We start from the raw sequence: 16,551 nt of genomic DNA, 5'->3' as shown, positions 1-16,551 counted from the left end.
TAGCCCTGGTTGATTTTCCAGAGGACTCAGATTTGATCCCTAGTGCTGCATGGCAGCTCACAACGATCTCTAACTTCAGTTCCAGTGAATCCGGTGCTCTTCTCTGATGAGAAAATGTATGGGCATCCAGCATTCAAGTGGTACTGGCCAATTACTCATATAATATATATATATATATATATATATATATATATATATATATGCTCATTTTATTTTACTTGATATATATAAGCAAAATACCTATATTCATTGTATTTTACTTGTTACATAAAACATATATGTTCATATACATAAATTTATGTATATATAAAGTAAAATAAAATGAATTTATAAAAAGCAATGATGAAGTTTTCATTTGCATCTTAAATAAATCAAGTTGTAGAGGCTCTGAGACAGTGTAGAGGAGCACCGCCCCGGTGCCTGGACTTCAGTCGTTCCTCCAGTCTGGCTCCCGTGGGCTTCTGTTCTAATGGAGGGAGAAAGCAATTTAAGAAAAGGCCACTGTTGAAGAGGGGTAGGAGAAAGGAACTCATGGGATGTGGTGAAGGATGCATGGAGGGAAAGGAGAGGGGGCCTCCACAAGGGCTTTCTGAGAAGGGCTGTTTCAGAGCTGAGACCTGAGGCCGGGGAAGCCCGTTGTGACTGTGTTTGGTTGGTTTTTATCAACACTAGCTAGTTATCTGGGAAGAGGAACCTGAATTGAGAAAATGCCCCACATTGGCCTGTGGGCAAGCCTGTAGGACATCTTCTTGATTGATGATTGATATGGAAGGGCTCAGCTTCCTATAGGCCATGGCACCCTGGGCAGGTGGTCCTGAGTGTATAAGAAAACAAAGCCAGTGGGCGATGTTTCTTCATTGCTTCTGCTTCAGTTCCAGCCTCCGGTTTTCTGCTTGTTGCCCTGACTTCCCTTGATAATGAACCCTCACTTGGAAGTTGTAAGCCAAATAAACCCTTTCCTCCCTAGAAGATTACTTTCGGTCATGATCTTTATCACAACAACAGGGAGTGAATTAAGACAGTGGTCCTTAATAAATAATGCTGCAAAATTGGACATCGGGGTGTCCTGCTGGGGCTCCTTCTCAAACCAAGGAAAGGGACAGAAGTGGTCAAAGGAACAGGCCTAGTGTTGTGGGTGAAATCACGGCTCACTGTGCTGCCCCACTTTCTCTGCGTCTGGAACTGAGGCTCCATGGAGCACACATGGTTATCATCAGTGTGGATGGAGAAGACCGTGGCAGTACTGTTGACTGAGTGACCTCAGGCACGGCTACAGAACTGGTGGAACGCCCCACCCATCAACTGCTGAGCAAACATGTGTTACAAACCTACAGGGAACATTTGCAGAGATAGACCATATGCTGGGCCATAAAACAAACCTTGGTAAATTGAAGTCATGCAGTGCATTCCCTGACTACACGGGAATTAAAAGAGAAGTGGATGCAAAAAGATCTGGTAACTTCCAAATACTTAGTAATTAAATACCGCCATTGGAAAGCCCCACTGGGTCAACATGAAATCACATGCAAGCTAAAAAGTCCCCATGGCTGTTGTGAGGAGTGGGTTAGATGAGGCAGCTACGAAGGATGTCACAGATTCCTGGGGGACCGTTGCAGTGCTGGTGTTGGGCAGAAAGTGGAGAGGAGACATGAGCTGATCCAGCTGTTTTGAATTAAGCTAGTCAGATTTTTAACAGACACACACACTAACATTTGTACCCAGTTGTACTGGGACAATCACTCCCCAGCTGGAGCAGGATAAACCTGACAGAGAGCCAGCCCGTTCCCGATAACCAGGCTGGCTGGCTGTGACTAGGCTCCACTGAACACATAGCATATGTTTCTTCCTCTCGCTTTTCCTTTTTTTAAAGATTTATTTACACTTGTTTGTGTGTCTGTGTGGGTAATGCCACATGTGTGCAGGTGCCCACGGAGTCCAGAAAGGTCATCAGATTCCCTGAAACTGGAGTTACAGGTGATTGTGCACCACTCAGCTTGAATGCTGGAAACTGAAGTTGGGTTCTTTGGAAGAGCAAGAGTACTTTTGCCTGCTGAGCCATCTCTCCTGCACCCTTAGCACGGTTTTTCTGAGCTAGATCACAGACAGTAGCCAGTGGAGTTGGTGCAGTGGGTGGGCTGAGCAGCACTGGGGACAAATGGATTTTGTGAGACACCCTACTTCTCTTAAGAAAGAAAATAAGCCTCTCATGTAGTGTTCATTAATTTCCATAAAGCAATCAGAATGTACTTTTGGTAAATATTACTCTTCCCATTATAACATAACCAGCAATGATCCTCTTCAAGGCAATGCCAGCAGAATTGCAGGCCTCCCGAGAGGAGTATTACAGTCACTTTGTATTTTGTTTTTACAGGTTAACAGTGAGAAGGCTAAGTGCTTGTTTCCAGCCAAGATAACTTGTGCACTGTGATGTTAGAAAGGTCTTCAAACCTCCTTTCTTCTTTCTCGACTCTGATGACGTAAAATGCTTTCTGTGGTTGGCACCTGTCTGACTGTGCCATGGGCACTGATGTGAACCATAACTAATTGCACTGGTTATTTTAGCCAGAAGAACAGGTTTCTGCTAACAAAGTTGTTGCTTATTGATTACTTATTTAGCTGCTATGTGAGCACCTCATGTGATCAGTTAGTGCTGCGACACCTGCTGTACCACGGACCGGCTCAGGGGAGCCACTCAGACCGTGGGAGAAGCAGCGTCTTGGTAACAGGAAGGCACAGTTCGGCAAATGATGGACAGACACAACACACAAGAGAGTGGTTTGAATCTGCTGCGATTTTACTGAATTCATGTTTTCATTATATAGTATTCAAACAAAGAACAAATCAGAAGGTCATGTATCATTGGTTGGCACAGTATGAAAGCTTCTTTTAGTCACATCAGCGATATTTAAGAAAAGCATATTATCAGGGACAGGTGTTAGACATAAAACATCCTTAGAAGAGGAACTCTTGTCCTTGGGAATGTAAACCTCAGACAAGTGATTTCATCTTATGAATAGAAAGTTTCTGTCTTATTATCACTATCATGGCCCTTCCTCTTTCTAACCCTTTCTTTATCTCATCTAGTGACCACATATACCTAATCACCTCTCTGCACCTGCTGAAATATACTTTTTTGTACCTTCCTATGCAGCGGACACCATCGGGGTTTGTTGTAAGAACGGCGGCGGGCCACCCACATGGCTAGCTTTATCTGAAATAATTACATGGAAACTGTATTCTTTTGAACATTGCCTGGCCCATTAGTTCCAGCCTCTTATTGACTAGCTCTTACATATTGATCTAACCCATTTCTAATATTCTGTGTAGCACCACGAGCTGGCTTACCAGGAAAGATCTTAACCTGCGTCTGTCTAGAGTAGGAGAATCATGGCGACTGCCTCATTCAGCTTCTTTCTCCCAGCATTTTGTTTTGTCTACTCCACCTACCTAATTTTCTGTCCTATCAGAGGTCAAGTAGTTTCTTTATTACTTAACCAATGAAACAACAGATAGAAAGATGACCCTCCTCCATCATTTCCCCTTTTTCTGTTTAAACAAAAAAGAAAGGCTTTAACTTTAACATAGTAAAATTACATATAGCAAAACATTTATTAAGCAAGAATCACAGTTACAATATTTATATTTATTTTATCTTTATTATAATAATGAAAAACTATAATTATCCATTTTTTAACTCCATCAAAGACTCCAGAAGGATATAATATTACCTAAGCAAACAAGAAATCTAAACTCTAGAAATGACAGAGACAACTCACTGCCTGGACAGTAACCCAAAGTTTGTACCGTTGGGGCATCCATCTTCAGCCTTTAGGCCCATAGTATCCAGCAGACATTTCCATGAAGCAGGAACGTTTAAAGACAGTTTAGTCATTTTCTGCTGTGTCCTGTAGAATGTCTCACAGACTCTTTCATGAATCAGGAACCCTGAAAGACCATCTCACCTTTAGGCAAGTTCAGCAGTCCTCTTTCTGTGGGTTCTTTGTGTCCAGTTTATGCAACAGTCCAGGCAAGAGCAGTTTCTTGCCCAAATGGCTATCAAACTCCATAAGGAGCCTCTTTGATGCCCATCTTCCTCTTGAAGTAGATTGGTGCTGCCAGGAGCAGATGTGTCTCATTGTCCTGAAAAGTCCTAAGTTATTAAAACATTAAATGCCATATTCTGCAGTCTTTGAAAGATATAAAGAATGCCTATCCAACTGAAATATATCTCTATATATCTATAAAATCTAACTAACATGACTACAAGCTTGACTATTATTGATGATATCCACCAACAATCTATATTTCCTAATTATACATTACATTCTTAAATGAACTACACAATCACAATACCTTAATCAAGATTAGAAATATGCATATACATATAACAAAACTGACCTTAAAATCCATACCAATGCAAATTATTCATATCTATATCATATCTCCCTTTAAATGTAAAAGAACATTTATAAACAATATTTGGGAATATGGGCACAGTTATTTCTCTCCAAATTGCTTCATGATGAATGGGGGCGCTATTATTTAGGTCTTTTATGGTATAATCTGTTGCTAGAAGCCTCTCTGTAGTGAGGTGCTGCAGGCTGCTTCCTGCCACCCAGCTCCCACACGGCTAGCTTTATACCCGAAATAATTACACGGAAATTGTATTCTTTTAAATACTGCCTGGCCCATTAGTTCTAGCCTCTTATTGGCTAATTCTCACAACTTACTTTAACCCATTTCTAGTAATGTGTGTAGCCCCACCAGTAAGGATCTTAACCTGTGTCTGTGTCTGGCGGGAGAATCATGGCAACTGATTGACTCGGCTTCTTTCTCCCAGCATTCTGTTCAGTCTACTCTGCCTGCCTAATTTTCTGCCCTATTAAAGGGCCAAGCAGTTTTTTTATTAATTAACCAATGAAATCAACAGATAGAAGGATGACCCTCCTCCATCAGGGGTTGGGATCTAGCAAGCCTATCCATAAAGTTCAAAGTATAATAATGTTGTCCATCAACATTAACCCATCTATTCCCTTGCTCATCATACACCCCGTGTATGACAAAGGTTCTGCTTTAGTCTTATACATTCCCTATCCCAGAGCTGTTCCTGAAGAGATAATCCTTGTCTTGTAGATATATAGAATATCATTATTATGAAAGAGATTGTGCAAAGCCCATATACCGCATAGCCAGCTAATTGAGAAACCCGTCTATGCCTCAGTGGTGGCTAATACCGGGCCGTTGCCATTGACTTCCAGGAAGCCTAGTCCCATAGGACATGTAGCTCCCGTCCTGCATAATGACATACGTCATGCCACACAGACGACACTGGAGTTGGTGTGGCACTGCTGTTTGCAGATGGGGGAGCAGAGGCCCCAAAGTGGGTGCTAAGACTCGAACTCAGGATATGCTATACTTGAGGTCACTCGGTGAGGTTTCTCATACAAGGTGTCCTTGTATGTTTCTTTTGACATATAATCTACCTATCAGAGAGCATACTGAAAACCTCCATGCTCAGCTTAACCTGGACACTTCCCATTGAAGTCAAGTGCTGGCCATCTGTGTCCCTTCCCTTCAGGTGAGGAGGGGCCATAGGGAATGTGAGGGTTACTGTTGTCAACAGAATCCAGAATGACCTAGGAGATAAATCACTAGGTATGCCTGTGGGATGTTTGTTATCTTGATTATGTTGATTGACTGGAAAAACCAGAGATAGCCTTCCCTGGGGCTGGGATCTTAGACCGTGGTAGGAGACTGTGAGCTTTGACTGTTTCTGTTTGGGTTTTGTGGATGCCCTGTGACTTGCTGCTTCAGGCTCCCACAACTGTGACTTCCCTGCCATGAGGGACAAACTAGAAGCCAGAATAAACCATTTCCCTGTTAAGTTGCTTCAGTCAGGGTGTTTTTGCCTCTGCAGCAGGAAAAGAAAGTAAGTCAGGTATGGTGTCGCATGGCAGGAGAATCTGTCGGAGTTCAAACCCAGCCTGCTGCAGTGAGTTCCAGGCTAGCCACTGCTAGGGAGCGAGATGAGGAGGAGGAAGAGGAGGGGGAAGAATGGCACCCGGCTTTGGCACCTGCAAACTCCAATGTCTCTGAGGAACCCCAGAGCGATACAGATCACTCTCGGTTAACATGGTGTGGAGGCCGGAAAATGCAGGCCCATTTCCACCTTGTCTGATGTCAGAGAGTTTGGAGACTGACAAGCATAGCTGCACTCAGGAGGTGATTGTGTGGTTTTCTGGAAATTAAGATAAGTCCATGCCATCCTGACAGGTGGTCAGGATATGTAAATGTACTTTTTTGGTAACTATGAGGTCACCTGGGGAAGGGTGGTCTTTAGGATACAATGATCTAGAGCACCTTTGCTACCTAGGCAACAGAATGCTAATAATTTAATGTCTCAGTGATAAAATGATTGTGTGAGTCAAACGTGGGCAGATTTCAGGATCGCAGTAATCCCTGGAATGCTCTCCCAATATTTTCTATGGTTTCTGTCTTATTATTTCTATGTGTCTTCATATTCTTTGCTTGTATTTCTTCAATTCCCACGCCCTTACCCTGGCAAGAGGTGATTTTGTGGTTTTCCATCACTTGAGTGAGAATCCCTGGAGCTATCCTTGACTTTCTCTCGCTTTTCATGCTCAGTCCATCTGCCGTCCCTGTGGGTCCTGTCTTCAAGCGGTGTTCAGGGTTGGACCACTTCTCACTCCCTGGGCTGTGGTTGCCAGAGTCAGTCCGCTCTCAAATCACATCTCATCAACCTCAGCAGATGATCAGACAGGGATGGAGCCCCTCAGGGAAAAGCCCTCTAACAGTCTGGTCTCAGCAGATGATCTGACAGGGATGGAGCCCCTCAGGGAAAAGCCCTCTAACAGTCTGGTCTCAGCAGATGATCTGACAGGGATGGAGCCCCTCAGGGAAAAGCCCTCTAACAGTCTGGTCTCAACAGAGGATCTGACAGGGATGGAGCCCCTCAGGGAAAAGCCCTCTAACAGTCTGGTCTCAGCAGATGATCCAAAGGTGTTGGAGCCCCGCGGGGAAAAGCCCTCCAGTGGCTACCATCGCGGAGTCCAAACAAGAGTGTCATCAGCCCTAAACAGCCAGCCCTGGCCACCTCTCTCCTCATCTTGGGCCCTTCCCATCACTGCAGTGTCCAGCCATGTGGTCTCTTGCTATTACTGTGCCAGATATATACCTGTCCTGTCTCATGTGCCCAAAGTGAGCCTGTTCCTAGCTGTGCCGTTTTCAGTCACAAGCTCCCACCCCAAGTGGAGTAGCACATACCTATTACCCCAGAACTCAGGAGGCTGGAGTCTTGTGAGTTTGGGGCCAGTTTGGGCTATGTAGTGAAACCCTGCCTTAAATAAACACACACTGTAAACTCCCTGGTATTTTTCACCTGTTTGCACACTATATAATCAGTGATTTTATCTTCTTGCTGCCTCCTATAGGCGAAGATATTTGTCTGGCTGAGCCATGCTTAGCACCTAGGGGAACTTCCATAAATATTTATTCCATTGAACTGAGAACACTACCAGTGTCTATTACCAAGAACACCACTCTTTGCCCTACAGGAAGGTAGACATCTGGATATTTCTGTGAGCTCTTCATTTTGAAGAAACTGTGAGCAATGTTGGCAAGATGTCTCAGTGATAAATAAATGCATCTGCCACTAGGCTGACCCTCTAATTCTATTCTGGGACCCACAGAGTGACAGAATGAACTCCTGAAAATAGCCTTCTGACATCTACATGTATGCTGTAGCATGAGTGCACCCACACATCCAGCACGTGCATGCATTCACACACACACACACACACACACACACACACACACATTACTCCTACTGCTACTGCTGCTGCTACTACTGCCACCACCAAATAGCAATAGGAATAATAATAGTAAATAAATAAATAGCTGTAAAACCTTTAAACAACCTGAGACAGGGCCTCACTGTGTAGGGAGAGCTGGCCTGGACTCACTACATAGACCAGGCTGGACTCCCAAAGATTAGCCTGTCTCTGCCTCACTAGTTCTGGGATTAAAGTTATGCCTGGCTAGCCGGGCGATGGTGGCGCACGCCTTTAATCCCAGCATTTGGGAGGCAGAGGCAGGCGGATCTCTGTGAGTTCGAGACCAGCCTGGTCTACAGAGCTAGTTCCAAGACAGGCTCCAAAGCCACAGAGAAACCCTGTCTTGAAAAACCAAAAAAAAAAAAAAAGTTATGCCTGGCTAAAGTAATTTATTTTTTAAACTGGACAAATGGGGCTAGAGAGATGCCTCTGTGGCTGAGAGTACTTGCTGTTTTTCCAAAGGGTCCAGATTCTATTCCCAGCACATACATGGTGGTTCACAACCATACGTAACTACGGTTTCAGGGGATCTATCGCTGTCCTCTGGCCTCCACAGACACCAGACACACATGTGGTGTACCTACATATAAGCAGTCAAACTACTCATAAACATAAGATAATGATATACTTTTTAAAAACTAGGCAAATAATTTCAAACTTTTAAAAGTATCAGGCCCACTTGTCAGTACATTCCTGAGGAGGGAAGTGTGGGTTGAGGAAAGAACTAGACAGAGACAGAAGATAAAGATGGGAGGGCTTCCGGTAAATAGTGTAACAAAAAGCAAAAGCCCCGAGTTTATTACTCTCAGGCCTTATATGCCCCAAACAAAAGGGGAGGGCACAAGACTTCCATGATACAAAGAACAAGCAAGGGTAATTACCTCCTTACACCTCAAAACACCTGGTAGCCATGCCCTAAGTCAAACATTCTGTTGGTTGGCCTTTGAAGAGTAAGACATCCAGCAGCCACACCCTTGGTCAATCATCTTTTTGTTAGTTCTTGAGGAGCAAGAACACGTAGGTCTGAACTCTCTGACTTTTAGTCGAGATGGAATGATTTCAAAACTGTGGGCTCCCACATAAGAGTCCCTTTATGCCAAAATTGTTAAAAATGATAAGGCTTTGGACAGAATTTGACTCACATGGCCCTATTTTGCCACGTTCAGATTATGTTCAACTGACTTTGCAGCCTGTCATAGTTTATTTTCTGTTGCTATAACAGAATGGCATAGTCTGGGGAACTTAACAAGAACAGAAGTTTGGAGCTGGAAATGTGGGTCAGTGGTAGATGAGCTCAGCTCTTGCCTGCTGTTGTCCATGAGACTTTAAGTTCAGTTCTCAGCACCACAAAAACTAAGCCAAACAAAACAGGTTTATTTTGGCTTACAAATCTGGAGGTTCAGAAATGAAAGAGTGATGTGGGAGTCCCCTCTATGTGCTGTGATTACCATTAATGAATAAAGAAACCGCCTTGGCCTGTTGATAGGGCAGAACTTAGGTAGGTGGGGAAAACTAAACAGCATGTTGGGAGAAAAGAGACAGAGTCAGAGAGAAGCCATGTAGTCCTGGCGCGGAGATAGACATGGTAAGTCACAGCCTTGTGGCGATACACAGATTAATAGAAATGGGTTAAATTAAGATGTAAGAGTTAGTAAGAAGCTAGAGCTAATGGGCCAAGCAGTGCTTTAATTAATACAGTTTCTGTGTGATTATTTTGGTTCTGGGTGGCTGGGATAAACAAGCGGTTCCTTGTAACACAAGAGCCTAGCACTAATGTCTGCTCAGCTTCCGGTAAAGGCAAGGACTACATCACAATCTGGCAGATCTGGAAACGTCAAAAGGGCAAAGGATGGACTTGCTTTGTCATCATCTCCTCTCAGGAAAGGCTCAGATCTCTGCTGGTGACCGAATCATCTTAAGGTCCTATCACCTTGAAATACTATCATTTGAGGGAGGAGATTTCAACATGAGTTATTAAGCAGGAAACCAAATCCTAACAGGATACTTTATCTCCATTCTTAAATTTATTCTTTTTCCTCATTGTCCCTTAGTTATAACTCTTAAAATATATGTCTTCATATGTGTGTGTATGTATATGTGTGTATATATATATGTGTGTGTGTATGTGTGTATAAATATATGTGTCTGTGTATATGTATATATGTGTGTATGTTTGTATATATGTGTGTATATGTATATATGTGTGTATGTATATAGGTGTGTGTGTATATATGTGTGTGTATGTGTATATATATGTGTGTATGTGTGTGTATTGGTTTTTTGAGACTGGGTTTCTCTGTGTAGGTTTGTAGCCTGTCCTGGAACTAGCTCTTGTAGACCAGGCTGGCCTCCAACTCACAGAAATCCACCTGCTTCTGCCCTCCAAATGATGGGATTAAAGGCGTGCACCACCGCCGCCAGGCCAAACCACATTTTTGAGTCAAATAAATAGTTACTGTTAGAAAGGAAGAGGAGGGCTTGTCATGTGATACAGCTGGTAGGGGCATGTGCTGCTAAGCCTGATGACCTGGTTCAGTCCTCAGAATCGCATGGTTGAAGGAGAGACTTGACTTCAGCAAGTTGTCCTTTGACCTGTCTCTCTCCTTCTCCTCAACTAAATAAATAAACAGAATGTAATTTTTTAAAGATTTTTTTAAAAAAGAGAGGAATGCTATCAATTATTAGAATTTCCATGAAAACCAAAGTGCACAAATGAAATGTAGTTTTGTCCATAACAGTAAACAGATATATGACGTAGTAAGATGTCATATTGCCCCATCTTCATCCTGGCTGGGCACAGTGGTGCAGCACTTGGGAGGCGGAAGCCAGAGGAGCTCAAGTTGGAGGCCATTATGGCCTGTGTAGTAAGATCTGTGTCAGAAGCTAAAGCCACCATGAAATAGAGAACTCTCTGCGTGTGAATTCCCACCCAGCACATCAGCTCTCCCTCTTGACAGACAGTTCTTTGAGGTATAACACCCCTTTGCTTTAGCTTTTCCTTTCTTGGCCCTCCCTCCAATCTGTTTTTTTTTTCTTTGTTTTGTTTTGATGAAGGCTGATTACTGTACTTTATATTACAGAAGTATTAATATATCCATGATTGAAGACCAAGAAAAACAATGAAATCATTCTAGTCATGAACTTCAATTTGCTCATAGATTTTTAGAGGCCTATAGCTAATTAATAAGGTTGGTAGAATTTGCCTTATCAGGTTTTGCTCTTTAACCCCCTTTATTCTAAGGTTTTAAATTAGTTGTTTTTTTTTTTTTCAACACTATGCAGCGTTGTGTTCCCTTAGACGCTTCTGGCAAACAACTTTATCTTATTCTCGCCTTATTTGTCTCACTCCAATGCATGAACTTAGAGTACTTTTTTGTACTTCAGCTTTCCTTCCCTGTGAGGGAGATAAAATATAATTTCTCCCTTAATCCTCTTAAGTCTGTAGTTGAATCAGAGTTCTGACACAGGAGAGTCATAAGAGAAGGAAGTTTATCAGCACGTGACACACACACCACATGGGAGAACACACAGGTGACCAGGGCAGGAGCCTGACTTATTTAATTACCTAACTGGGAACCATAAATTTCATTACAACATTTGCCTTAGTCTCTCTTCTGTTGCTGTGAAGAGACACTGTGACCAAGGCAACTCTTCTGAAAGAAAGCATATGATTGGAGATTTGCTTACAGTTTCAGAGGTTTAGTCCCTGATCGTCATGGCTGGGAGCATGGCAGTAGGCAGGGCAGGCATGGTGCTGGAGAAGTAGCTGAGACCTACATCCTGATCCTCAGGCAGAGAGACTCTGGGCTTGGCATGGGCTTTTGAAACCTCAAAGTCCACCCCCCAGTGACACACTTCCTCCACCAAGGCCACACCTCCTAATCCTTCTAATCCTTTCAAGCAGTGCCACTCCCTGGTGACTAAGCATCAAATATTTGAGCCTATGAGGACCATTCTTACTCAAACCACCACATTATTTATTTGGTGTGTGTGTTTGTGTGTGTGTATGGGGGGGGAACAGGTACATGTGTCCAAACTCAAATGTGATCAGAGGACAAATTGCAGGGCCTTGGTTCTCTTCTTCTACTGTATGGGTCTGTAGGATTGAACTCAGGTCATCAGACTTCCAGAAAATGCCTTTACCCACTGCGCCATCCTGCCAGCCCTTTGAGAATAATAAATATCAAAGCAATGACAAGACAAAGAAAAGCAGCTGCAGGCTTCCAGAAAACATGTAGGGGAAAGGCTGATTAGAAAAGTCTGCAGAATCTCAGTTTCTGAGCTGATGAGGACTGGGGAAGAGAATGTACCTCCTCTCTTTGGGTAGGAACTGGTAGGAAGATTAAAAGGGTCTCTGTTTTTGTGTGTCTATGTCCTGTTTCTAGGAAAGCAGAGAGGGCAGGGTTCTGTCTTCAGCTGAATAGTTCATCATTTTTGGAGCAGGTGTGTTCTGGTTTCCTTCCCGCATAAAACTAGATGAGCAGAACATGAAGGCCCTGAAAGACCTTGAGGGTGCGTAAGACACCATGGTCCTAATTACATACAACACAGTTCGTATCCCAACATGTTTCTTAATAGTTTTGTGGAGAATTTTTACCCTTTCTCCACAGTACACTAGAATTGGAAATTTCTGAATGATGACTGCAGACTATGCCAACCCGCGACAAGCTTTACCTTCCTATAGAAATAGGAAAAACTGGGGCTGGAGAGATGGCTCAGAGGTTAAGAGCATTGCCTGCTCTTCCAAAGGTCCTGAGCTCAATTCCCAGCAACCACATGGTGGCTCACAACCATCTGTATTGAGGTCCGGTGCCCTCTTCTGGCCTTCAGGCATACACACAGACAGAATATTGTATACATAATAAATAAATAAATAAATAAATAAATAAATAAATAAATATAAAAAAAAGAAATAGGAAAAACAAGGAGAATGTGTGGTTGTTTTGTTTGTTTGTTTGTTTTGAGACGTGGTTTCTCGGTATAGCTGTGACCGTCTTGGAACTAGCTCTGTAGACCAGGCTAGCTTCCGACTCAAAGATCCGCCTACTTCTGCTTTCAGAATGCTGGGATTAAAGGTATTTACCACCACTTCCAGCTGTGTGATAGAGGTTTTTTTTTTTTTTTTAAAAAAAATGGTTTATGAGCTCAATTGCAGAATCACAATTCTGAATGAACTCAAGATCTTTGAGTTGTTCAGGTAGTCAGGAGGACATTTTTTTAAATGGTAGATAGCTGTTATTTTTAATTTCCTCCAATAGATGAGGAAAGAAAGAGACTGAAGCTAGCTGAATAGGTGTTGAAATCCCTGAAAAATTGTATTATATGGTACTCATGTTCACACTGTTAAGTTCTGGGGATTTGGATGAGTACTGTCTTAAGTTTACCCAGCTCCCTGTTGTAGGAGCTGCTGGCTGTGTTCCTGCCACCCAGCTCCCGGCCGCCTGGCTAGCTTATGCCCCAAAATAACGACACACAAATTGTATTCTTTTAAACACTGCTTGTCCCATTTTTATTAATGTGTGTAGCACCACGAGGTGCACTTACCAGGAAGATTCTAGCCTACGTCCATCCTGTGTCGGAGCGAGCTTCATTGTGTCTGCCCTAGAGAGGAGAGGAAAATGGTGTCTGTCTGAGGCGTCTTACCTCACTTCTTCTTCCTCCCAGCATTCTGTTCTGTTTACTCCACCCACCTATGTTATAACCTATCAGGGCCAAGCAGTTTCTTTATTAATTAACCAATGACCTTCCTCCATCAGCTCCCCATGGTAAAACACAGCTGACTGGATGCCTTAAACAACAGAAATATGTGTTCCCACAGTTTTGATTGGGAAATGTCTGAGATGTGGATTCCAGCAGGGTGGGATTTTGGAAAAGGTTCTCTCCCTGCCATGCATCACAGCCACCTTCTCACTGTGTCTAACGGGGCAGTGAGAGGAGGGCCCTTCCTGAGGCCTGCTGTCCAAAGGGCACTTGTGCTGTTACGATGGCATCCTTATGACCCCAGTAAACCTCGTGGTTCTCCAAAACCATATCTCCATATGCTGTCCCGTTAGGTGTTGGGCTTTACTGTGGGAATTTGGGCATAGATTCACACACGTTTAGTTCATGCATGTACAGTTACAGTGAGGAAAAGTTCAATCCTCCTTGATTAAATTATTCCTAAGTTTCGGGAACAATGACAAAATGAGGCAAGTGGCATTACTGCTAACTCAAGCTTTAAAGTCTCACACTCCAGGGCTTAGCCCTGGAAGCTGAGGTAGGGGTGCAGGGAACATTCCTTCACCTGGGGAGGCTAACTGGAAAGATGTGTAGCAAGCCTGATGGGAAATAGAAGCCTATGATTTTTTTTTTAATTTATTTATTACGTATACAATATTCTGTCTGTCTGTATGCCTGCAGGCCAGAAGAGGGCACCAGACCTCATTACAGATGGTTGTGAGCCACCATGTGGTTGCTGGGAATTGAACTCAGAGCCTCTGGAAGAGCAGCCAGTGCTCTTAACCGCTGAGCCATTTCTCCAGCCCCAAGCCTATGATTTTTTAAAACTCAAAGCAAGACTATTCTTTGGCATCCAACAATGATACAAAATTTCACTTGCGGTGTCCCCTCCATGAGGTGCCGATCATAACCACTCTTGTTCATGTACAAGTTGTCGCTGTTGCTCCCAGGATACAGCAGCAGGGCCAACTGGCTACAACGGAGCCCGAAGTATGCACCATCTGGCCTCTGCTGGGGAAGCTTGTCAAGCCCGGATCTGCTAACAAAGCCATAGGCTGAAAATACCATCTTAGAAAGATACACAGCTGTCTCCTAGAATAGAGTCCTCACCCCTGAGCTAGGGGAAGGCCTGGAGATCGTCTGTATCAAATTGTCAATCCCTGACTGTTCCAACAAAGAACTAACAGGGAAAGACAAGTGAGTTTCTTGTAGGAAGGAAGAACGAGCAAACAAACAAACAAACAAACAAACAAAAAAGAGCTACGGTGTTCAGTTGATGTTTCCAGTTTGATCTCTTTGAAAGTCTAGCCAATATACAACCAGACCGGGTCCGGAAGTTGGGCCAGTCTAGTGCCAGGTTTATCTGCTGTTGAGTCTTCACTTGACTGACACTTACCCTCGGGTGAAAGTAGAAGGGAGGAAAGGGGGCTAATAGTGGTGCCTCTTGTGGAATCCGGCACTAGTCAATAAGTATCAGTAGCATTTTTTTCCTGTTGGGTCATTTACATTGTTTCTGACCTATTTTTGTTTTGTCCCCTTTGCTTCCCTGCTCCCTTGAACACACAGGTGATCTTAAAGGATGTGGACTCGCTTCTCTACGTGGACACGGATGTCCTCTTTCTGAGGCCCGTGGATGATATCTGGAAGCTTCTGAGACAGTTCAACTCCACCCAGCTTGCCGCCATGGCCCCAGAGCATGAAATCCCCAAGATTGGCTGGTACAGCCGCTTTGCCCGCCATCCTTTCTACGGCTCTACAGGGGTTAATTCAGGGGTCATGCTCATGAACTTAACTCGCATCAGAAGTACCCAGTTCAAGGTAAGGAAGAGCTGGAAAATCCCACCTAAAGAGTTAGAAGTCGGGTGGTGGTGGCTCACGCTTTTAATCCCAGCACTGTGAGTTCAAGGACAACTTGGTCTACAGGGTGAGTTCCAGGACAGCCAAGGCTACACAGAGAAACCCTTGAGAAATGAACCAAATAAACAAACAGAAGACCCGGAATTTCCAGTAGGGACATGCTAGGTGTGTGTCTGTGCTGATCTGGCTTGTGGGTGGGAAGAAAGTATTGGAAATGTGGAATTTTGCTCAGGAAAAGCCCAGGCAACTGTGCACTGTGAAGCTTCATAGACTCCATTCAGAAATACTGTATGATGTTTCTGAATTACAGAGTGTCCAAACTCGGCTTTTCCAAGGCTTCAAAACCCGATGTCCTGGAATGGCTCTAGAAGTGTATGTCTGTGAGTACACAGATCTCTGTGCATGGCTCACTGGGTCTCTTTTCTACTAGTGAAATATAAAAAGGACCAAAATGAACATCTGTAGATGACAGTCCCCATCCTTTCTTCTTATGTTAAGAAGAATCAGAGGCTGAAAGATAACTCAGTCGGTAAAATTGCTTGCGTTTAAAGCACTGTGGACCTGTGTTCAATCCACAGAACCCATGTAATTAATGAAGCCAGATGTGGCTTATCATCCCAGTGCTGGCAAGGCAGAGGCAGGCACATTTTTGGGACTCACTGGCCAGCTATGTGGTAAATTTCAAGAGAGATCCCATCTCATAAAACAAGTAGATAGAGGGTCTCTGAGAAAGAACATTTGAGGTTCTTTGACCTCCACAAGCACTTGTACATATGCTCACACTTACCTACATACAAATTTATACCAGCACACACATGAACAAGCACATACACATACATCAAAAAGGGGAGAAGACTAGATTCATCACAGCTGGCATGTAGTCTGTATAAGGCATCAATCCACATGCCTTCAAGGCTGCCAGAACAATAGAACATAAAAAAGAATAGGCTAGTAGTTAAGAGGACCAGGGTTCAATGCCAGCACTCAAGTGGCAACTCACAATCATTTGAATTTCCAAGATCCAATGTCCTCTTCTGGCCTCCATGGGCACCAGGCATACATGTAGTGCACAGCCATACATGCACACAAAACACACATATACATAAATACATTTTTTTAAAAA

General features: G+C 43.5%; 1 protein-coding gene across 1 annotated transcript in view; it reads left to right on the top strand.

The window, feature by feature from the left end:
• The window catches only part of Gxylt2 (glucoside xylosyltransferase 2), a 93,033-nt gene that overhangs the window by 58,873 nt on the left and 17,609 nt on the right, over positions 1–16,551 (top strand). The window contains exon 4 of the mRNA XM_057780440.1: positions 15,138–15,389. Coding sequence (XP_057636423.1) covers positions 15,138–15,389 — 252 coding nt within the window. The remainder of the gene's footprint in view (positions 1–15,137; positions 15,390–16,551) is intronic.

The sequence above is a fragment of the Chionomys nivalis genome, chromosome 1 (genome assembly GCF_950005125.1).
Source record: "Chionomys nivalis chromosome 1, mChiNiv1.1, whole genome shotgun sequence".
Taxonomy (NCBI): Eukaryota; Metazoa; Chordata; class Mammalia; order Rodentia; family Cricetidae; genus Chionomys; species Chionomys nivalis.
Note: the sequence above shows the minus strand (reverse complement) of the source record. Positions and strands in the feature narration are given on the sequence as shown.